The sequence below is a fragment of the Oreochromis niloticus genome, linkage group LG14, assembly GCF_001858045.2.
Source record: "Oreochromis niloticus isolate F11D_XX linkage group LG14, O_niloticus_UMD_NMBU, whole genome shotgun sequence".
Classification (NCBI taxonomy): domain Eukaryota; kingdom Metazoa; phylum Chordata; class Actinopteri; order Cichliformes; family Cichlidae; genus Oreochromis; species Oreochromis niloticus.
Genome location: NC_031979.2, coordinates 17,260,983 through 17,280,364, shown reverse-complemented (window position 1 = coordinate 17,280,364; position 19,382 = coordinate 17,260,983). Strand labels below are relative to the sequence as shown.

The 19,382-nt window shown below is 41.7% G+C and overlaps 1 protein-coding gene and 1 non-coding gene across 9 annotated transcripts; both read right to left on the bottom strand.

Moving 5' to 3' along the window:
- Positions 1-440: 440 nt before the first annotated feature.
- On the bottom strand, positions 441-18,458 carry nox4 (NADPH oxidase 4). 8 transcript variants are annotated; one of them, XR_003213877.1, is made up of 20 exons: positions 17,958-18,458; positions 17,560-17,655; positions 14,866-14,976; positions 14,491-14,575; positions 12,878-12,975; positions 12,261-12,288; positions 11,960-12,032; positions 10,554-10,634; positions 10,101-10,260; positions 8,643-8,807; positions 8,426-8,488; positions 7,690-7,750; positions 4,876-4,957; positions 4,070-4,189; positions 3,861-3,969; positions 3,429-3,497; positions 3,167-3,322; positions 2,038-2,126; positions 1,725-1,825; positions 1,606-1,645 (listed from the first exon to the last, which is right to left on the bottom strand). XR_003213877.1 is itself a non-coding variant. In XM_005474642.4 (19 exons), exons 1-19 carry the CDS (start codon positions 18,012-18,014, stop codon positions 1,521-1,523), a joined length of 1,818 nt encoding a protein of 605 aa, XP_005474699.1. In that variant the 5' UTR covers positions 18,015-18,447; the 3' UTR covers positions 441-1,520. The 8 variants fall into 8 exon arrangements, 2 of the variants coding, with proteins under 2 accessions (XP_005474699.1, XP_005474700.1); XR_003213874.1 differs by having other exon boundaries at positions 3,189-3,322; XR_003213876.1 differs by having other exon boundaries at positions 2,854-3,322; positions 17,958-18,457.
- On the bottom strand, positions 2,637-2,708 carry trnad-guc (transfer RNA aspartic acid (anticodon GUC)). The gene has a single exon. It is a non-coding gene; the product is annotated as a tRNA-Asp (tRNA).
- Positions 18,459-19,382: the final 924 nt, after the last annotated feature.

Here is a 19,382-nt window from a genome sequence, read left to right as displayed (position 1 = left end):
GTCAAATTGTACATTTATTTTAAACAATATAAATAAAGTAAGCAAAAAAAAAAAAAAAGTAGAAAAAGCTTGAGGTGTAGTGGTGTGTACTGCATCATCATGTGCCCATTTTTGAACCACACCGCCTCAGACTCTGAGATAAGTGTTGTAATACTTTTTTCTGCCTCTGAGTTTTGTCAAATGTCACACTTCCCTTCAGGCTGTCTACAAATCCTTTCACAGCGACAGAAACATACAGACCCGTAACAATCTGCAGAGACCTAAAATCCTAGCCCCCTTTTCTGAGCGTTTAAACCTAACATACATGCTAATACATACAGTGCTTGACAATTTTCTTCGACCATTGCCCCAGTGTAAGTTTAGCCCACAGTTGCCCTAAATTAACAGTACTGGTAATTACTAAAATCATTTTTATGTTGCTGTAATAGTTGATTCACCAGTATGCACACGTTCTCTAGAAATACCTTTAATGCTACAATATATTTATTGTTATTATCCATTTTCAAGTTTACCGCTTTACAAAACTATGAAAAAATAGAAAAGTAGATTATTATTATTATTTTTTGAGTGTGATACCAAATTACACTTAATTACCCGAACAGAGAAATCAGTTTTAGTGGTTTAATGTCTAATAAATTTGTTAAGCACTGTATTTGAAGAATGTAATCATCATTTAGTCAGCGTTCATCGACAAATCCAGGGTGATTACAACTTGGTAATAAGCAAGACTTAAGAATGTGTGAGCAGTATATTTTAGATGCTCATAAAGCAAATGTTGGGCCAGTTGATTCTGGATGTAGAAGATATCCATATATTTGGGATATTTAGAACTAGGTGGGGGCTTGGATCTTAAGTCTCTTAATACTGTAATAAGATCAAGACTGACTGGTGTGAGTCTGCAGTCAAGTAAAGGTCAAATAAAGTCTGGCTGGAAGTTGACACTAAACTAAATCCCTTGATTATCAGCTGATTTGCTTACTCCTAAATAAAAACTGTCTCATCCCTGAGTGATGTTTCAGTCGCTGGTCTGTAGATGAATTCCCTCATGTTTAATGTCTTGTTGTGTTTGTGGTTGAGAGCATTTTAGGGCTGAGTCACACCTTTTTCCACACACTCGACTCCAACATGAGAATGCAATTGTACTCCACAGAGGGGTGCAACAGGGCAGGGATGATACAGCAGCTTAAGGAGACTCCAAGCTTTTGTCACATGTTGACTGGATCACAAACCAAAGTCGAAGCTTATTTAAAGCTCTCAACAGGCTGTTTCGATGTGCCGGACCTTTAAAAACCATGTACAGAGATTGAATATAAATATAGTCTATCATTATTTGACTTTACAGTCAGTATTTATATCAAATGAAAATCCAAGAGTTGTTTTCAAGCAACCATGATTGTCCAAAGGTAGTAAGAACTAAAATTTAACTAAAAACTTTTCCCATGATTGAATGAGAAGCCATCCACCCCAAAGTAGATGACTTCTACTGATATGCCCTGACAGTGTAGAACCAGCTCTGAAGTTTAATCAGCTGAACGACTCTTTGTTGAATTCGAATGTTGTTCCACTGTATTGAGGTGAGTTGCACAGTCGGTGGAGAGTCCTGGAGATGCCCTTCGGTGCGCAGCAGAAAACACCAACACGTTTACTGAAACCACAGAGATCAATTGTAACAACAATGTTATACACACGAGTTAAGACTCACTGGATAGTCCCACTGTACTCACTGTTTGTTGGATTTTCCAATTTCATCAAAAAGTAACTTCCACCTGGGCCGACCAATCTGCATCCTTGATGTGAGTGGGCGGTACTTCTCCTCAGACATGCTCTGCAAAAAAAAGCATAAAAAACTAGGATGCTTTGAATTCACATTTACATTAGGTGGTACAAAAAGTTCATGCTATTACTACTACAGTAAAAAAACAAAACACAACAAAGAAACGTTTATGCTGTTTATGAGAAACATTTTTTGTTTGAGACTTCTGTCAGATAAAGTGCACATCTCTCTAAATCAATAAAGTGAAAAAGTCTGTCACTTACATTGTTTTCTCCTGTTTTCTCCTACAGGCTAAAGGAGTGTGGTATCTAATTTAAAGGCCACCAGTGCTGGACATAGCTGTGTTAGTCTACTGTTAGTAGAGCAAAGGAAATTTAGTCACAAAAAGGTGAATGTAAATGAAATGGGAATCAACCAATAAACTGTCTGGTTTGGTGAACCTTAACACAGTTGGAAATTTGGAACTTTTGGAGATTTATTTTATTCTTATTGCAACAAAGGGCAATTCAAATGCAATCTGCGTCCAGGACAGCAACAACCGCAGTCCACAGTAATGTAAAGAGTAGATTAACAAATTACTTTCTCAGCTAAGTAGTTAAGTAATTTTGAGTTCTCTGTTACTTTTGAGAAAAGCAATGAATAATGTGCCAAACATTTTTTTTTGTAAGGACCCCAACACTGATGGGAACACCCAGCGATGTTGCGTGATGGCCTGTCTCAGACCAGACATTTGTAGAGACAACGAGGCATAACCTCCTAAACTATGATCAAAATCCTAAACCCAGTCCTCAACACCAATTCTCTTACGGCATTATGGCTCTTATAGACTCACGGTAGCGGTAAAGGGATAAAAAGATGCTGTCTCCCCGTCGGGGAATCGAACCCCGGTCTCCCGCGTGACAGGCGGGGATACTAACCACTATACTAACGAGGAGATAGCGAGCCGTTGACGTATGACATACAAAAACCGAAGTCGGTCACTGTGAGCCTATCCCTGATTATAATGTATATTTATGTCAATACGTGGCCTGTATATCCCGTAGCAAAAACGGCTAGCTTCAGAATCGACGGCTAACTACCTCCTGTTATACGTCTTTGGAGTTCGCCGCTCGGGCCGCACGCTTAGCTTCTATGCTGTTATGTAAATTATCGGTGCACAAGTCTCCGAAGAAAAAAAACAAAAACAAAAAAAAAAAAACGAATAAATAAGGTACTCGGACCATAACGGACCCCAGAGGACTCAAGGCTCCGGACAGTTTAAAATAAGCAAGGGTCCGGTTGTGTCTGACTGACGTAAATTTCGTAAGCACCATGTTCAAAACTCCTCAAAATGTTTTCGATAAACTAATATAACAGAATTCGTCTCTCTATATTGGCTGGTTGTTACATCACCTAAAAGAACAAAAGCGTTTACTTTAATGGAACAGTCTGGAAAACATGCTGCGGTTGAGCTCTGAGTGTAATGTGCCAACAGCTACACTTTAAACTGCGCTGCAGCTTCTCTCTGTCGGTAAAGCACCGCCCTCTAGTGGGTGGAGTTCTTAAAATCTAACAAAAGATAAACAGAGAAGAGCAAGTGACAATGAAATACAATAAAATTACAAGATTAGCAAAGAGGGACGCTGATGTGTGTGTCTGTGTGTGCCACAATTACCTGCAGGCTGTCCGGTTGACTGATATACAGTTTCACATTAAAGTAGTCCGGTCTGTTTTCGTTCCAGAGCTAAATGAAAAACATGGTTTGTAGCGCTGCTGATGTGTATTTGCTTTCATTCATAAAGTACGATACAGGATATAAATTCAGCATTTGTTTTCTAGGTTTTTCTGACATACAGAAGCAGAGGTGAGACTACAAACAGCCTCAAGATGGTGTGAAACCCAGCAAACCAAAAACAGAGGCTTTTTGCTCAAGTCTACAACTTCTAATGTTTGTAACTATAAATCTGCTGTCTCACAGACACATAAACCTCTGACCTTCGTCTGCCAAGTGCCACAAACAATTAGAAAACTTGAATTATAGCTTGCCATTTAATTCCAGCATGATTCATATAACATGAAGGTTCTAACAGCCAGAGTTTGTCCTGACCTTGTGATGCAGAGCACACAGCAGCTCTGCGAACCAGTAAAAGGACTGGAGTTCCTTGCAGACCCACACAAAATACAACCTCTGCAACCTGAAACCCATCCAGCCATCACTAGGTGTACAGCAGGAAGGAAGGAAGGAAGAAGTCCATTAATAAATGCTCAGTCTGTGCATCATTTATAAGCATATAATATATTTTTGTAAGAACTCACAGCAGCGCCCGCAGCACACAGGCGAATGGGGTGACTCCTATTCCGCCGGCAACACAAAGACTGACATCATAGTTGAATACCTCTTCTGATGGACCTCCAAATGGCCCATCAACATAAACTCTGAACATACAATGTGGACAAAAAAAACAACAACACAAAAAACACAAAAGATAGTTGGCTGAGAAGCTACCTAGATAAATATACACATATGCAATTATATTTCTCCCTTGGGTCAAACACACATAAACATCCTGCATTTGAAATCCCAGTCTGGGTTCAGTTGTGTGTGTGTGTGTGTCTGTCTGTGCTCTCGTGTGTGTGAACTGACAAATAGACAGCAATCCCCCAAACAAATATCTCCACAACAGCTGCTCGCTCTCTTGTGTGATCAAGAATATACACACAAAAAATTAGACACAAACTTAACTCAGTGTAACACAGAATACTGAGAAGATATCACACATGAAACTACATCTAAGAAAATAACGTGAGGGCCATCCATACGAGGTGTGGTTTGCCATTACTGTCACATAATCATGAGTACAGGAATCTGTAACACTTCTGAAATATTTATATTCATGGTCAAAATATATTCCATTATTTAAAAAAAAAATGAAATTTGTCCCAACACAGGAGACCAAGGGGGTTTGGGCCTTTAACTCATCTGACTGTCTATCAAACACAGAGCAGGAAGAGCACTGAGTCAGAGGTCAAAAGGTCGAAACCTTAAGCCATTCTGGGATTCTGAGCCTTCATGAGAAATCAAGTCAGCCACATTATTTACGCAGACACACACAAAAACGTACTTGGGGTATCTCCTCTGTTGGGCCATGGGAAGGATCTCCATGTCTATCCTTGGCTCAGGAAGCAGCAGCTGTGTGAATCGTTCTGAGGACAGAGGAGAGGAGATAGTTTCAGGCATGGTGTGATTTTTGAAAAAACCAGAGGGATCTCCTAATGGTCACATATACTCTCAAGCCTATTAGAATATTTAGATATATAATGCTTCTGTCAATGTAACTTCCATCTATTTATTTTCTACTGCTTATCTGGGTCCAAGTTGCAGGGGCATGAGTCTGAGCGGAGAAGCCCAGACTTCCATCATCCCAGCCTCTCCAGCTCATCCAGGGTGACACAGAATTGTTTCCATGCCAGCTGAGAGATGTAATCTCTCCAGCGAGTCCTGCGTCTACCCCGGGGGTCTCCTCTCACTAGGACATGCTACAAATACCTCACCTGGGGAGCGTCCAGGAAGCATCCTAGTCAGATCCCTCAACTAACTCAGGAGGCTCTTTTCGATGTGCAGGAGCAGCAGCTCTATTCTGAGGCCCTCTAAATTGTCCGACCTCCTCATCCTGTCTCTAAGCGAGAGCACAGCTCCCTTCGAGTCCCTTGAAACCCTTATATTGATGCTATAATTATTATTCCTTGTAATGTGACAATAATCCGTATTCTTTCACCAATTTATTCAAAAATTGAGAAAAAGAAGCCAGAAATGGACAGGAGGAATCAATGGTTGCAATAGTTGTTAGTTATAGTTGCAGGCTGCGTCGAGGTGACGTGTTCTTACATTTCCAGGGAGTTGCACGTCAGATTAGGTTGCAGGTAGGATTATAGGGTTTTAGAAGTGTTTGCAGTTACGAGGTAGCTACGGCATGAATTTCCCACTGAAGCATAAATTTCCAGTAAGAGTTCACCCCCTTCCCTTTCCAAACGCCTTCGATGCTTGTTTCCTGCGGGGGAACACGGCGGGTCTGTGTGCCGCGCTGGAATGGTAGCACTGTGCAGGGCGGCTGCTGTGTTCGCTTCGGATTACTCCTAACCCCCCACCCAACCCTGTGGCTTGTCATGTCTTTTATAATGTTGTGCTGTGGACATTTATGTGCTTTTTGTGCAGAGGAGTTTTTTTGTTTCCTGTCCTCATGCTGTCCTACAATGGAAGCACAGCATGAGTAGTGCTCTCTTTTTTTCCTCTTGTACTTTCCCATTGTAATGTACATTTCAGTGTTTTTTTCTGTAACGCTACCGATCTCCGACTTGTATCCCCATGTAACGTCTGTGTTGTGTGTGTAAGGTCGGGGGGGGTCCTATTTCACTGCAGGGCAACCTGCATGTGACGAATACAGCTTTGATTGATTGATTGATTGATCAATTTTTGAAAATTAACTGGCCTGTAACACATTTCCAACATCATGGGCCACATGTCCTAACACATGAATGTTAGTACTGATCTTTCCACTCAGAGACACCCTTTGCAGCTGCAGGATGTGGCAGACAGCAGTCCTGGTCCATAGCTGCAATTTAGCAAGTTAAAAAAAATATGCACACCTCACCTTTGTAGGGAAGTCAACAACCAGACAAGCAGGGATATTTATAGAAATTATTTATGAGTCTGCTGATGCTCTGAATATGGTTCATTTGTCTTTTATTTAGTTAATTGTAATTTTTACTCTGAATGGGTGGTGCTGATTGGCATACTGGAATGCTGAAAAGCGACAGGCAGTGTCATCTGTCACTGATCATAAGTGCTGAAAATGAAAATCAGTTTCTGATTTTGTTCTTGTTCCCATTGTAGACCGTTTTCAGATGATGACACACGCATACCCGGGGAGGTTAAAAATCTTATTACTCATGTACTCCATGTCAGGACTAATGAGTTGCAGTACTCATTGCATCACGTTAGTGTGCCTACATGAACAGAAACAACTAATGACTGCAACGTAACCTCACATATGCCACATATCAGTACAAACACCCATCAGTCGTCCTTTTATGATCTTAAATATAACCAGAAAAAACGGCAAAGTTGGAGGATGCAAGATAGCCCTAGCAAAAATACGCTGACGCGGGACAGAAAGGCTGAGGGAGAAGCTTGTGCTCAAAAGATCAAAATGCTTCGAAAAGCCTTATATGGGAGCTGATTCAAAATAAATCTAGCAACAGTATCTATATGTGATATACATCCCAACACTGGTCATGAGCAATGCAACTAAAAGTACAGATATGGTTACCATGCAGAGATGTAGGCCCTTTCAGTACATCATTTATCTCCTTCTCATTTCATCCTGTCATCCAGGATGATTAACTTCCCTTCGTGTGTAGTAGGGTGTGTACCAAAGCAAGTGGAAAGGACAGTAAGTGTTTTAGCCAGAACTTCCACTAAAAGATATTTCCTTTAAGTTGGCTGCAAACCAGTCCTTTTTCCTGAACAGACTGCACATACTGTGTCCAAGTGACATCAGGTCCTTGTTCTGGTTTTATTAGTTAATGGAGTTCAAGAATGGTAAAAACTGCATTCTTGCCGTTTTTAACATTCTTGAACTCCATCAAATAAGGTCTTCTAGGAAGATAATGAACCTGTGGGAACAGTCTTGGCCTTGAGGTAAAGAAGGAGTCTTGCAAACTCACTCACACACACAAGGAGAAAAACACAGGGGATGATTACACACATCAAAATGCAGCTCTTCGGAAATGTGTCCTCAGCAGAGAGAACAAAACAAAACAGCTTCCATCCTGTCAGCTTTGATAGGGAATAGAAAGTGTGTGTCACTCTTTTCTCTCTGTGTGTGTGTGTGTGTGTGTGTGTGTGTGTGTGTGTGTGTGTGTGTGTGTGAGCCCACCAGTCCAGTCTCCCACAACTCGCAGATGGATGCCCAAAGTTTCCTTGTTCTCTGTGGGACACTGTGAGGAGTTAAAGGGCTGACAGTTACTCAAAATACAAACACACACATTAACACACAGAGACACGTGCAGCTAACACAAGAAAAACTAGCATGCACACAAACACACGGGTCAGCACATATACAATACATAGCTTCAGCTCTTTTCACTAAATTTAACAATCTACACACACACACACACACACACACACACACACACACATTGATGGACACACACATGCACGGCCTTCCTGTTGGCAGACAGTGTTACTAGCCTCAGGGGTCTGTCTGCTCTCTGTCAGAGTGATTCTCTACCCTCCTCCTCAAAGCTCTACAACACACCAGGCATAGGCATGCACAGTTATTGTGCTCCTTTGTGGGAATCAGTGGGTTTTGTATGTGGCTGTGTGTGTGTGTAAATGATTCCATCCCTTCCTGCTGTGCAAGCATACAGGCATTTCTTTACCCTCTCCTACTGTATCATGGAATCTGAACTAATCCCGCAAGCATCAATACACAGCGTGAAACACAATATTACTGCACAGCCCAGGTGTCAGTCAAGTGCCAGTCGTCAGCAGAGTGTGTGTTGAGTATCTACAAATAAACATCTGCATTCACGTGTGTATACAGAATATATGTGTGCTTGCACTGTGTCATGACAGAGGAATGCGTTAAAGCGAGCTGCAGAAGGTCTTACCATTGTGAGCGTGAAGGGATGGTTCTCAAATGAGGAGACACCTGGGCAGTTAAGAAGAATATACTGAGAAAAGAGTCATGGAGAGACAGCAGGATGTAAAAGAAGGAGGACGGGGGGATTAGAGAGGGGGTATGTCGAGAGAAAGAAATCATCAGATGAATCAAATGAGTGGAATTTCCCTTCTCTCCAAAAAGCAGCGGATATTTGACCAACTCACCTGTCCAGGTCGAGCTTTGAAGTTCTTTTTCAGCATGCGCAACTCCACGACATCACAAGGGTGCCTGATGACTGTCACTATGGTAACAGGGTCACGGCTCTGGATGTAGCGGTAGAAACGCTCCACGCAGTAGAGACAGAGAGGACCAGACACCCACAGCCACGTCTACACACACACAGAACAACACAGCACAAACCAGACACATGGGATAGATAATGAAAGCAGTTTCACAAAGACAGCTTTATGTCATGTGTGTTGCTCTCCTGAGTTTATTTTTTTGCAATGTCACTATGTTCAAAGATCTCAGCAGTTACTCTGGTGTGACCCCAACACTGTCACATAAAAGGAAAGATCTGAAAAATCAATGACTTAATAGCTCATGTGGCTCATGATCCATCACAGTTCCTGGTTACTGAAACAAGTGGACTACAGAAAGAAAAAGTTTTGTTGGTTCCAAGTTTGTTTGGTCTTTTTTGTAGATAATGGCCTCACTGTGGTTCTCTGGACTCCCAAAATCTTAGAAATTGCTTTGTAATTCTTTCCAGACAGAAAGATAGTTAATTCACGATTTAACAAGCAGAGAGTGATTTCATTTCTTTTGCACAGTCAATTCAATCTTTATTTAAAAAGTGCATTTTGAATTTACTCCCACAAGGGGGGCAAATACTTTCTCGCAGCACTGTAAGCAAATCAATGACTGCTGCCGCTGTTCTGGTGGCATCAGTATTTAAAAAACGGTTTGAATCATGAGGCCTGGCGATTTCAAACTTTGCATAATCAAGGCCATTCAAACTACAGCAGCAGAATTTTCCCTCGGGAATGTATCTAAGTCGGCGAATGCTAATACAGAAATGTGTACCAGGTATTTTCTATCAAAGCTTTGTAATTCCATCAGCCTGTTCCCCATCACAATAACCCGAGGAGACTCTGATCAAATCCAGCTGAAAAGACAGAGTATGTTCACGAGAATAAATACTAAATCGACTGATATCACAGTGTGAGATTTTTCTCTTCCTTTCTGTTGGCAGTTACCTGTAACAGACTAATTGCTCGCAGCTTCAGTAAAGCCCTGGGAGCACAACTGTACTTAAGGGGGGATTTATGGAACCAGTTGCTTAACGACCAAGTGCAAACACATCATCACACATGCAGGAGGAAACACACACAAAGACAGGGCTTGATGTAGAGAAAGGATGCAGCCCCTCCCTAGCAGTATTACACCCCTGCTCAATGGGACCAGCTCCTACCAACACTTCCCAAATACTCAGCATTCATCCAAAAGGCCCAACCACAAACCCCAAAACGCTGACAAAGACTTAAACAAACATTTCTTTCAACTCAAACTGAAACACAAACACATGGAAATATACTCATAACACACATGCCTGGACCACTCACTCTCACACACACACACACACACACACACACACACACACACACACACACACACACTCTGACCTGGGGATAATGTGGCTGGAAGTGAGCGTCCTCGCTGCATCGCCTCTCCTCTTCTTCACTCGTGTCCAGTTCATCTCCCTGCTGCTCGGTGCTGCTCTGGTTGGCTCTGAAGCAACCAGGGGGGTGTGCCTCTACGTTGGTCTGATACTTTAGAGCTCCACTAATGAAAACAACATAATGTTTTCATCAGTCACACTCTAGCACATTTACTCATCACTCTTTTACCACTACTCAGCCTGAATAGGTTTAAAAGGAAAACTAGGGGCTGAGAGTTCAACCACACAGAAGAAAAAACAGGCGCGAACAAGCACTTGGCTGAATGGGATGACTAGCACCTGCATTTGAATTTCACCTGAAAGACTTTCAGTTCCTTGGAAAAAGAAATGACTCTGTGTGTTGCATAAGTGTAGAGGGGAAACCCAAACACCCACATGCACTGTTAGTGCTACCTACCCAACCATGTGCATCATCAGGATGACGTAGAAAACAATGAAGAGGTTGTGTGTGTACCAGAAGATCTCGTAGTTGGACATGCTGTAATAAATTACAAGACGATCAGAGTTTACTAAGGACATGATGCACAGACTCCCAGCTCAGAGCCTGAGTGAGCAGAACATCAAAGATCAGTAAAGAGGTCGTTACACACAACAACCCCCCCATAAACACCGCAGACAACAACCAAGCTCTGGATTCTCCCTTTTTGAATGCAGCTCTTTTTAATGGTAGCTAAGATATACACATGGTGGCTAAGATATCCTGTTACACCCAACAATGTCATATCATTCTTATAGACTGGTTCTGTACTAATCAAAAAATAGCTTAATCTGATATTCATTCTCCAGAAATAACAACTAAACACAGCATAAATCTGATTTTAAGAACTTAAAAGAGCAATGTATCGCTCTCTGGCATGTAGTATAAAGCTCTTTTGTTTCTCTGAGTTATCTGTATTTGATCATGAAGTGAAATGATGCTAGAAGAAATTACTCAAGCTATCCCAATCTATCATTCCTGGGAAAGTGCAGGGAATTTTTGGAGAGGAAAGTTCCATTTCAAAAAATACAAAAACACTGTGGCCAGTGACTTGTGGTTTTTCTTTTTTATACACTCTTACACAAGATGTAAAAGTGAACATCTCATCATAGTCTTTAGATGAGCTCGTAGAGTACACATTTTCTCCTCCATGGACATCCTAACGCAAAGTTTCTCACAACTCAACACTTTCTAATGTTGTTAAAGGCAACAGGGACCAGACATGAAGGTACTACAATCCGTAAAACATAAATAACCTTGGGGACTTTAAAGTAAGTTCATATCCGTGGATCAGTGTGACTCATTAAGCAGGTATTCTTCTGCTGTGCAGCCGCCATCATCCCACCACTCCAGCCACTTAGCCAAATTCTTATCTAAAGCCTTAAGTGGTCTGGAAAAGCCTCTTATCCCCTGTTCAATTACCAAGGAAATCAGGGAGACCATTCGGAAGACTAATACACGTATAGTGAGTGACCCACTATGACCTGAATAAGGACAGAGCTGTGATTTTCTCTCCTGCAACCTTCTGCTATTGTGCCTCCTCACAGTCTCCAGCTTACATTTCACTTTGACTAACACAAAATGAGTCATGAGCTCAGACAGAAAGACAAAAGCGAAGAAATGCAACAGAGATACTGATGTCTCGTCTTCTGTCTGACAGACAGACATAAATACAAATCATGTTTGTATTGAGGAGCGGAGACGTGGAGCCGGGCTCCAATTCATCCCAATTACAGTTGCTCATCAAGTCTATGAGGGTTCTTTCCTCGCTTTTATTAATACAAAGACTATGATGACTATTATAATGGTGGTCTGATTTAGCATACCGTACACAGTAGGAGGAGGATATGAACATCAGGAAGAGGATGAGGACCAGCAGCACACCAGTGACTCCTGGGACTAAAGACAATAACTCAGTTACAGAATGGAGACAAAGCCAACAAAGTACTTAGGGGTCACAAACATGCAAACAAATACATAAGGAAATGTCTGATCACATGTTTAAAGCAATAATTGCCATTTAATTTAATATAAAAACTGAAGCTATTTCAAAAACACAACATGACTTCCTATTCTTTCTAAAGCCACTAATCTGTACCATAGTGTATGACAAAGAGTAGTCCTTACTTGTGGTCAGAATAATCAGCATGGGGTCCTAGGAAAGAAAGCAGAAAATAAGAATTGTGTTCACTCTTCTGCATTTCTGTGAGGACCAATGAAGAGTTTTTGATCTCACAGAGGAAGCCAAGTCTGTGCTTTGGAGAGAAAACTGTCTGCAGGCTTCTTTCCAGCACATCACTTTAGTTAGTGACTTTCTAGAATCTTCTTGAAGGTGAGCTAATCAGCAGACAAAATCTCCAGACGACTGGCTTTCACTTGCACATGGCTGGCTACCCCTGGCTGGAAGTGTGGACATATTTGGATATTTTCCTCACTTCCTCAAACAGGTTGATGCTTTCAGATTTAGAGATTAGCGTGCTTCACAATGAAAGCTTCTCCGATTATGTAACAGTAGCTTAAGCTTTGATATAAAAGACAGTTGAACATCTGGCAATGCAGCAATCATGTTTTCTTTTAGTGGATGTTTTACATTGTGAATGACCAGGTGTGCAGGACTGTTTTGCTCATGTGCTCCAGATGTGTTCAGACAACAAGTTTCAAGCATGTCTTTGTTTGAAGCACAGGATTTGCGGTGGGACGTGTCACTGTGATGGTGAGTTGATGGGGGTGTGCTTGAGTCTCACCTCTCCTCTGTAGCGAGCCAAATTGAGAGCCGGAAAGTCATCTGAGTATCTCACACTGAATCTGACAACATTAACCAGGTGGGCAGAAACGTGCATAACTAGAGGAGAAACAAAGCATTACACTGTGCTGATTTAAAACACATTTAGTGCGCACATACAAGACTTCAAACAGACACGCTCTCACTTAATTACACATGTTCAAACGAACTGCCTTCAGAAACTCATACAAACATTTCTTTGTCTATTCAGCAAAAAGTCAGCAAAACAACCTCCCCACTTACTAGCTGGCACACACACACACAGGACACACACTCCTAGCTGACATCATGGCCAAACCACGCAGTTGTTCAACAGCTGATGGAATTAGAGGGTGTGATCATGAGACACAAGGGTCCTATTTTCCCTACTCACATCCTTCCTCACTCCCACTGCCTCCTCTATTGCTCTCTTTTCTTTCTTCCTCCTCTCTGTCTCTCCCGCTGCCTCCCTTTGTTGTCATTTGTTGTCTCTGAGTTTTTTCTTCAGCACATAAGAACTTTGCTCCGGGGTTCGAGGCGGGGAGACGCATATGTAGGCATAGGCAACTGCTGAGTAATGTTTAATGAGCTGAGAGGTGAGTGATGATGAAGATAAAAGAAGGACTTAAGTTTACAGGTGATGCAATGGCAAAGAACTGATGCCAGCATTTGAAGTTTTTTTGGTTTTTTTTTAAAATTTCTGTCATTCTGCTGCCAAAATCTCAGCCGGTCAATCCAGGCTGGAATATCTGTGAAACCACAGAATGGAAGATTTTAACCGACATTCCCGGTCCCCAGATAATGGATTGCTTCTTGCTGACCATGAGCTTGACATTTTTGGTTTTAAGTAAAATGTCACTCCAACTGTTATATGGGCCGCGATAAAATGTGCTCTGAAAAAAATACAGGCATCCTGTTTCTATTTAATGCAAGTTAGCATGCTGATGTATGAATGTAAGCTGGTGAACATCAGTCTTTCTCTTCCATGGAGATGAACCTGCTTAATAAGCAATCAAGTAATGCAGTTTGATTGGCTAAACACTCTCAGTTGATGAATGAATGGCCTTATTTATCACTTTATCAGTAATCAGTAATGCATAATTTTGACAATCATCATCTGGCCAACTCTTCTCCGCAACCACCATTAATCACGTTAATTAGTCCGATATTTAGAGCGAGGCAGGACCTTTTTACAATGCCTGAATCTCTGCTGCGGGAAAGCTCACAGCATGTAGCTGCAGTTCAGCTTTTTGTGACACATGCAAGTTACTATAAGAAACAGCAATGCCGGTCAGGGTTCCCAGAAACATATGAATGAATAAGAGGAAGACCCCTGCAAAGCAGAGAGCCATTGGACCCACAGCTGCTTGAGGCTCCCATGATGTCATCTGAGGAGACTCATAAGAATAACATACACACAGACACGTAGACAGTAAAAAGAAACACAAACAGCAAGAAGAGCATCACAGCTGGTTCAGCAGAAATGCTGAGCCAGCTTGGATTCGTGTGTATACATTCAGCACACAGACTAACACAGACAGGCACACAGTGATACATGAATGAATATGAGGCAGGGTGACGAGTGACAGCTTTTACCAGAAAAGATGCAGATGGCAACGCCACAGGCCACATGAAAGGTCTTGCACTTGTCCAGCAGTCTGCGTGTCTTTCTGCTTGATATCTGCATCAGTGTGTGTGTCACACAGACAATAGTATTATTCACGTGGCTGGGATTCAGTGAAAACACCAACTAATCCTCTTCCTTCTACCCTAATCAAGACTGCAATCCTATTATGTTTCTATATTCATATTTGCCTCTGTGTTTTTCAGCACTTCTTTTACAATACATGAGTCACTTTTACAGAATAAGCCCCACACCCTGTTTTCACTGATACAACCAAACCCACTTGGAAGTTCTTCTTCCCATCCCTAAAAACTCCAATGATCCATCCTAGCTTTAGTCTTTCTTACCGTCCGTGTTCCTCGTACAAAGGTCACCAGAGAGCGACACATGGGCAAAAGCACCAAGCTGCAGTTCAGGTTTAGCACAGATGCAGACGCCCTGCTGATGCACAACCCTAGCTGGGAAAGACACACACACACACATTGTTAGGCAAGTTGCCAACACTGGGCCTCATTTGGTGGGTGTAAAGTGGCCTGGTGGATTAAGGTGCACATTTTTGATTGTTCCCATTCAGATATGAGCTATTCAATCGTGGCCAATTGAATAGCTCGTAGTGCTAGATAAAACTATCTTTGTCTTTCTCAGAATAGAGAGCTAAAGACCCCTTTAGAAGTCTGTTAGTCTTTAAATGGAAGACATTCATTTATTTTGGAAGTCATCCAGTATTTGGCTTTAAAAAGGGATTTAAAAAGACTGGAAAACACTGTTTATTCTCTAAGTATACACTCAAAGACTCTTCTGACTACACCACTGTTTTGTCAGCACTTGCAAGTTTTACAGCCTGTCATCCTTTCAGTGCAGAGCAAGTTAAGTACAGGCCCCTAACAACTGGATGACAAGTGGACAGTTTACCTGAAGCGACACAGGGGGGATGTCTGCTGTGTAATGTGGTTTTACGAATCTTAATCTTAGAGCTCGACAATCGAAGCTGCTTTCACGCTTAAAAGTTGGACGTCCTTTGGCATCTTGTAAACACAGCACATTTAAACACTTTCTTGGCAGCCTGAGCGTGCGCTGCAGGTGCCGTCTCTTCTGATTATCCCCAAGAAACTGAAATGACTGGTGTGAGAGATGAAGGTAAGTACAGATCAAAGACAGAGAGCGCGTCTGAAACTGGAGTCCAGCCTTTGAAGGGACGGCGGATTTAAATAGCGGTAAAGGTTTGTGATGGAGGTGCAACATAATATAGGAAGTGCGCTTAAAACAATGCGATTCCTTAAGGCAGCAGCAGCTTCTGGCCAGTCACCAGTTTCAAGTGATTAGCTGTCACAGTGTGCTGTACAACAGATGCTGAAATATAAGAATGTGGTGAAACAACTGGTCAAAAGTTAAAACCTACATATAGCAGGTGATGGGGGAAGACCAGCATGCTTAAAAATCAGACGCCTACACCTTTTAAAGACTTCCCACACGCACACGTTCACTCAGCATACCTTACTAAGAACAGCTGACGCCAACACCAAGCAGGAGGTCTGATATCCTCCCTGCTTTCTGTACATCCCCAAAACCCGAGTTACACAGGTGAAGGAGAAAAGTTGGATATTTGAAGTTAGAGCTGGATTCAGTTTGCCTTTGAAATACATCTCCGTCTTGCATGTACACACGTACACGTGCAGACACACACATAAGCTTAAGCCCTCTGGTAAGGCATTCAGTCAAGCCAGCAGCGTGCCCACACTTGCCCCTCTCTCCCCTTTGCTATCCACTGTACACGCAGTGCAATAGCTCACACATGCTGCTCGCTGCCACATCTAATTTTATCACTTATTTCCAGCTTTACCTTTGTTTTTTTCATCTGCTGGCTTTTCATACTAGCTTTTTTTGTGCTTTAACAACTCAGTTTACAAATACTCGTACTTCATTATATCTGCTAAACTTTGTTCTTGGCACATTTCAGTTATCAGTTTGGAGTTTGTTCAGCACAATTTGATGTATTTTTTAAACACAGAAGCCAGGTGAGCACTTTTTTTTGCTATATTTGCATAGAAAATGTGCTTTTTGGGAGAAAATCACAGATCTGGTGCAGAAGTAGTGACTGCAATTATTATTTCCAAAGACAAGGAACTTTTTCACTCACACAAGCATGCATCGAGATTCACACACCCACACCCACAGAGACACCATTGAGACCTTGTGACAAAAATTACACCACATGAGCCAGCAGCCATTAAAATCTAAACCTGATTCTATGTGTGTGTGTGACTGGTTGACCCAGCTCATGTCCCTGCTGCCTGGTTCTGGAGGTCACAATCACAAGCCACTATAAGCAGTGCTTTTATCTCTTCCTTAACAACAACAAGAATCAAATTTTTATCAGAAAATAGTGTAAAAGTCGAACACGTGACCGTGTTTTATTTGTGGAATTATGAAGAGCACTGTAGGTCTACTGAATGAAGCTACTGTCGGCAGTTCCCTTATTCACGAGGGGTCACCACATCGAGTTGGATTTGTCAAACTTTTAAGCCCTTCCTGACGCAGCCCTAAAGGGATCTGTGTCTCCTCCCAGGTCCAGAACCAGGGATCTTTCACTTATCAGCCAAATATGTGAATCACTACATCATGGAGCTACACTTTGTAGGCCTTATGAAGGTACATAATTTATAATTAATCTCAAATGATATGGTGAAAATGACAGAGCAGAGGAAAAAGAGTGATTTCAGAAGACGAAAGTCACTTATACGTTTCTCACAGCTGGTAAAAACACAGTTGCTACTTATATCATTAAGAGTGACCTTGTTCTTTTCAGTTTTGTGAAAGTTAGCTGGCATCAACATTACCACGACGCTCAGGGTCACTGATTAGTTTTTCCTATCTCACATGTCAAGATGTAAAAAAATAAAAATCTTGAAAAATCTGTTTATGTCTAATCAAACATATGCAGCCAAGAAGGGGTTTGATGTAAAGGCTCAGTAAAGGGTCGTTTCCTTCTTTAAGCTTAGTTCAACACAACACATCTAGAAAGTACATGTATCAGGTCTCACCCCGAGCATCTTGTAGAGGTAGTGGTATTCCTGTCCAGTGAAGTAGAGCAGGAAGCTGCTGATGAACAGCCAGGTATTAACTCCCAGCCACAGAATCTACCCACACACACACACGCAGAGAGAGAGAGAGAGAAACATCACAAACAGCACAAGAAACTGCCTCTAAAAGTCTCGTGCACATCTGTATCTGAGTTTAGGCCACAGCTGCCCTACAATAGGCAAGCAGACTACATGGATACAACATGTACTCAACACAGTAACTACTGAGCAGCAACAAATTCATTTGAGCGCTCTTGGAGAATTGTGTAAGTTAAAGATAATTAACAGATATATTAACGAGTTAACAGATTTAAGTCGAGATGGGAGGTTTTCAAATGTCAGACAAAAACTTTCCCCACCAGGACGAAGTGCTTCCCTCCTTCGTTGGCGACCCAGCTCCGCACCGACACAACCATGATGCCTTCAGGGGCTCAGCAGCTGCCCAAACTTTTCACCAAAGCTCCGGTGCGGTCAAGATCTCAGAGACTCGTCCTCCCTGCAGCTCTGCCTCAGTCTGTGTGCCAGACTGTAGTATCCACAGAGCAGCCGGTGCCTGCTCAGTCCAACCTCCCAGGAACTCCTCCGTTCACAGTGCATTTTCACTTTTTAGCCACCACAGCTCTTTCTCTCTTTGCCCCTCTCACTAGTTCCCCACATGAACGACACGCAAGGACATTAAGACAGCAGCTTCCCTAAAACATCGTGAATTTATAAAAAAAATACACAGGACGAACTCATTGAAACCACAAACACACTTGGGGAGAACAATAAACTACGATTCATCGCTCCTTGCTGCGTCTTTCTGGCACTAGAGGGCGCTATAGACCAGCGTATCCCCGTGAAGTCTCTCCCATCTTTGACTCTTATAAGGTACTTTTTTTTTTCTATACTTACTCTTTTATTCACACATTTAAATTTTTGTTTTTTAATTACAAAGAGTTGCAACGTTGAAGTTGCTTTGAAGCCGGAGTGTCAAACTCTTTTGCCTGATCTGAAGTGGGGTTGGTAGGTCGATAATAACCTGCCTGACTTTTAAAGGACAATTATTTTATTTAAAAAAAAAATCACATTTAACTAAACCAAACATTTTAAAGAACACATGAAAAGTCTGAAAAAAATACACTGACAATTTTTTTGAAGTAAACAGCTAATGTGTTGCAGTCTTTATGACAACTTTAGCAGGCATGACGTTACCAGTGCAATTAATTGGAAAATAGTTATAGATTTTACGCTTTAGCACACACACAGAGCCATGTAGTGGAACTATAATAATAATTTTTATATTACCAGGAAATTATTAACACTAACTTACTAACGCATTAACTTATTAATGTGCTGTTTGTGCAATCAGAAACCACTGAGATGAAGCTACTTTCAGCTGCTCCCTCTTCACAGCGGGTAGCTCTGCATGTTTGATTTGGCACCGGATGACCTTCCTGACCTAACACCAAAGGACAGCTGACCACAGAGAATTTATTGCTAAAATTATAACTATATAATCACTGTGAGAAATATTAGCTGTTTGATTTGAATTTTTGCCGACTAATGCGTATTTTAAATGATGGCATGACAAGTTATGGGTGTTTATCAGGTCTCAAACAAGCTGACTGTGAACTGCTGAAAAAAAAAAAAAAAGCATAAACAGTGCTCTGTTTTCCTGACATTTCCTTCAGGCAACCCAGGAATACAGTGAGACTGCGGGCCAGATGTGTTCAGTAGTAAACGCTGTTCACTTTTTATCTATTTATTTCTTTATTTTAGACTACTTCATATTTGCTGAAAAC

Excerpts from the sequence above, each read along its gene's own strand:
- nox4 (XM_005474642.4), bottom strand. The coding sequence starts at position 18,014 with ATGGTTGTGTCGGTGCGGAGCTGGGTCGCCAACGAAGGAGGGAAGCAC. Across the intron at positions 7,751-8,425 it reads ATCCCTTCACGCTCACAATG|TGTCCCACAGAGAACAAGGA; the intron begins GTAAGACCTTCT and ends AACTCCTCACAG. Across the intron at positions 4,958-7,689 it reads AGTTGTGGGAGACTGGACTG|AACGATTCACACAGCTGCTG; the intron begins GTGGGCTCACAC and ends CTCTGTCCTCAG.